At 26.1% G+C, this 2,266-nt stretch overlaps 1 protein-coding gene across 3 annotated transcripts in view; it reads right to left on the reverse strand.

The window, feature by feature from the left end:
* LOC106784138 (E3 ubiquitin-protein ligase RBBP6) overlaps nucleotides 1–2,266 on the reverse strand; it is a 14,195-nt gene that overhangs the window by 3,078 nt on the left and 8,851 nt on the right. For 2 of the 3 annotated variants that reach the window (XM_014743325.1, XM_014743314.1), the window contains exons 15-16: nucleotides 536–784; nucleotides 167–394 (exon numbers count right to left, since the gene is read on the reverse strand). In XM_014743325.1, the coding sequence (XP_014598811.1) occupies nucleotides 167–394; nucleotides 536–784 (477 nt within the window). The remainder of the gene's footprint in view (nucleotides 1–166; nucleotides 395–535; nucleotides 785–2,266) is intronic. The other variant, XM_014743336.1, reaches the window with a different exon arrangement.

The raw sequence follows: 2,266 nt of genomic DNA on the forward strand, positions 1-2,266 counted from the left end.
GCATATGTTTCATGTGTGTAATGTATGCATATGTGCATTATGATGTTTATGCGTGTTATGTATACAAATTTTATTTAAAATAATAATTATTAATTGTAATATAATTTTCTAATAAATTTTTCAAGTGAATCCTTAAAAATTGTAAATAGGTTCACGAGAAACATACCGATCTTTATCATAATCTTTTTTTTCTACGTGTCTATCTTCGTCGCGTCGATCACGAGGATGTCTATCATCGCGATCTTTTTCTTTTTCACGTCTATCTCGATCATCTTTTTCTCGTATTCTGTCATCATGGTCTCTTGGTAATGCTGGTCTATCACGATCTTCTCGTTCTCTATTTACAATTCTCCTATCTCTATCTTCTCTTGCACGATCATCGCGTTCACGAACTCTGTATAAAGATATATATATATATAGATATATATATATATATATAGATATATATATATATATATAGATAAACTAGATACTATATTAAAAACCTTTCCTTTTGTATTACATGTTAAATATATTTCTATTTGAAGTATTTTACCTATCATCTCTAAATGCCAATCTATCACGATCCTCAGTATCATGATCCTTTAATGAATGTTCACGATCCTCTTGATCTCTTAATATACGTGTCCTTTCGCGATCTTCTCGTAAAGGTCTATCCAAATGTTCAACACCTGGAGGAGAAAGATCATAATAACCTTCGGTTCCTGGAGGTGCAACATCGTCAAATCGTTTATGAGATGAATCTCGAAGTGGACTACCAAAACGTTGAGAAGGTCCAGAATATCTGTTGACAAAAAGTAGAGAAAACTGATCATGCATCTATTACATAATAAAAAGAAATACGATAATAGTTTTGATATGTCAAAGTAAAAAAATTAGTATACAAATTTTATATACCCTTAATATTTTCGCACATTCACCAATACCTTTTGCTTTAGAAGTCATATATAAATTTAGAAGTGAATTATGTTACCCTGGTTAAAAATAATCACAATGCATTTTCTGTCATGTTAAGTATAAATATCTCTTTATCTCATCCAAAGAGTTATCAAAATCATAAACTTAATTTTAACAGTAAATGCAATAAGGATAATATATGTAAGTTATTTCTTTTTAATTATCATTATTTTCCATATTCTTCTCCATTTGCTAAGTACTTTATTAAACTTTTAATAATACAAAACTTTAGATAACAGATGAAATGTGTTGTGTTGTAACTGACAATAAATTAAATATTTAAAATAAGATTTCACAAAATCGTTTCATCCACATTTGAAAAATTTTTGTTCAAAGCCAAAATATTCTACAAAGTATAACAACTCAGAATAATATGTTACTCAAACTTTATAAATAATAGAATAAATTATCATAAAAATACATGAAATGATTAAACCAACATTTATAACTTTTTGTACATGTTAAGTGCAGCAAGGGAAATACATAGGTATTATATTAGATATGCAGTATTCGCTAGTATTTCTTTGTAAAATAAATTTACTCACCAAAATATAATTAAATATATAGACTTATTAAAAAGTTATATAAAAGTCAACCAGATTGTAAGTTTTATCATGGTGGTAATTTATGTTTCATAAACATTTTTAACATGCTCAATAATACCTCTTGCTTCAAGCACTGCAATTTAACAAAAATACAGATGTTTCTTTTATTTTGTTACAAATGTTGATTTGGCCCTGAATTCACCTGATTCAGAAACCATGTAGACGTGTCAATCAGCTGGGTAGCTTCCGCAATCTCCAAGATGGTCCATGTTGATAAAATTTTTCCTTACTTCTTTCTTCTTCTTTCACTTTTTGATTTTATATATTCTTATTTTATATAACAATATTAATATATATATATAACACGTTATATACATGCAATGAAATGACAATGATTAAATTAATGGTGACATGTGTAGCTTCATGGAAAATAATAGTTTGTGTTATACAATATAAAATAATATTTTATAAATTTAATATAATAAAATAGAACATATATATGTTCAATAAAATTACACAAAAATTAGCTATGAAAAAGAAACATAACAAACTGTTGTTTGTTGTACATAATACTCAATTTTAACATTATTCTATTTTCCTAGAAATCTATGTCAAAGTAAAATTATACAGAATAATTTAATACAGTATCTTAACTAGTACATAAATTAAATATGATCTTTAGATAATATATATATGCACACTATAGATAATAACATAGATATAATTCAAATTCAAAGTTATGATAAAGTTACAAATAAAATTAG

This window comes from Polistes canadensis, unplaced genomic scaffold, assembly GCF_001313835.1.
Source record: "Polistes canadensis isolate GaletaPanama2010 unplaced genomic scaffold, ASM131383v1 scaffold_1, whole genome shotgun sequence".
Lineage (NCBI taxonomy): Eukaryota > Metazoa > Arthropoda > Insecta > Hymenoptera > Vespidae > Polistes > Polistes canadensis.